At 40.9% G+C, this 902-nt stretch overlaps 1 protein-coding gene across 1 annotated transcript; it reads right to left on the bottom strand.

Moving 5' to 3' along the window:
- Positions 1 to 49: 49 nt before the first annotated feature.
- CSUI_004866 (histone lysine acetyltransferase myst-b) lies at positions 50 to 847 on the bottom strand (the record flags this gene model as incomplete). Its single annotated transcript, XM_068065047.1, has 1 exon — positions 50 to 847. A coding segment is annotated over exon 1 (639 nt), but the record flags the coding sequence as incomplete, so codon positions are not given.
- Positions 848 to 902: the final 55 nt, after the last annotated feature.

The raw sequence follows: 902 nt of genomic DNA, 5'->3' as shown, positions 1-902 counted from the left end.
GGAGAGAAAGAAGGAGAGAGAGTTATTCTGATTTTTTGTGTGTACATACATCGGGGAATTGTATGGAAGGATCAAATAGAGATAAGCGGTATCTCAATTCTTCAAGACTTAAATCTTCCTCTCTTTCATCCATTTCTTCTTCTTCTTCGTCTTCGTCTTCTTTATGTTGTTTCCTCTCTTCTTTTGAATTGTCCCACGTCTCCTCTTTCTCTCCGTATTCTTTCCCGTGTCTCTGTTTTGATCTATCTTCTTTCTCTCCCTTCTCATCATCGTCATCTGCTCCTCTTCTTAGTCTTTTCCAGCGCTTCTTCTTTTCTCTATCTTCTTCTCTTTCTTCTTCTTCATCTAAATCTCCCTCCCTCCGCTTTGCATCCTGAAGAGAAGCATGTCTCTCTCTTTCGCATTTCTTGTCCCTCTCTGCTTCTTCCCTTTCAAATCGTTTCTCGCCCTCTTCTTTCTCTCCTTCTGCGCCGTCGTTCTTCTTCGTCTTCTTCTTTTGATTCTCTTGAGAAAGCAGAGAAGAGACAGCGGGTCTTCTTCTCTTCTTATAGTGAAGAATTACACCTTCGGGTGTAATAGGGCGGAGATCTTTGAAAGGGAGCCATGTATCTAGTCGACGGTTTGTATATTTGTAGTGGATATAGTACTCATACGCACTCGGATTATATTCGGATAAAAACTTTCTCATCTTCTTCTCTTCTTCATCTTCATCTTCCTCCTCCTTCTCTTGTTCTTTCTTCTGTTGTAAATCGCCATCTTCTTCTTCTTCTTCGATCTTCTTCTGAGAGGTCCTCTCAACAGATCTTTCCCTCCTGTCTTCTTCTGCTTCCTCGTCTTCTTCTTCTCTCTCTCCATTTTATCGTTTCTTCTCTATTTCTTTATGACTTCTCTTTGCAATTCTT

Source organism: Cystoisospora suis (assembly GCF_002600585.1).
Source record: "Cystoisospora suis strain Wien I chromosome Unknown contig_2330, whole genome shotgun sequence".
NCBI lineage: Eukaryota > Apicomplexa > Conoidasida > Eucoccidiorida > Sarcocystidae > Cystoisospora > Cystoisospora suis.
This window is presented reverse-complemented; position numbering and strand designations above follow the sequence as displayed.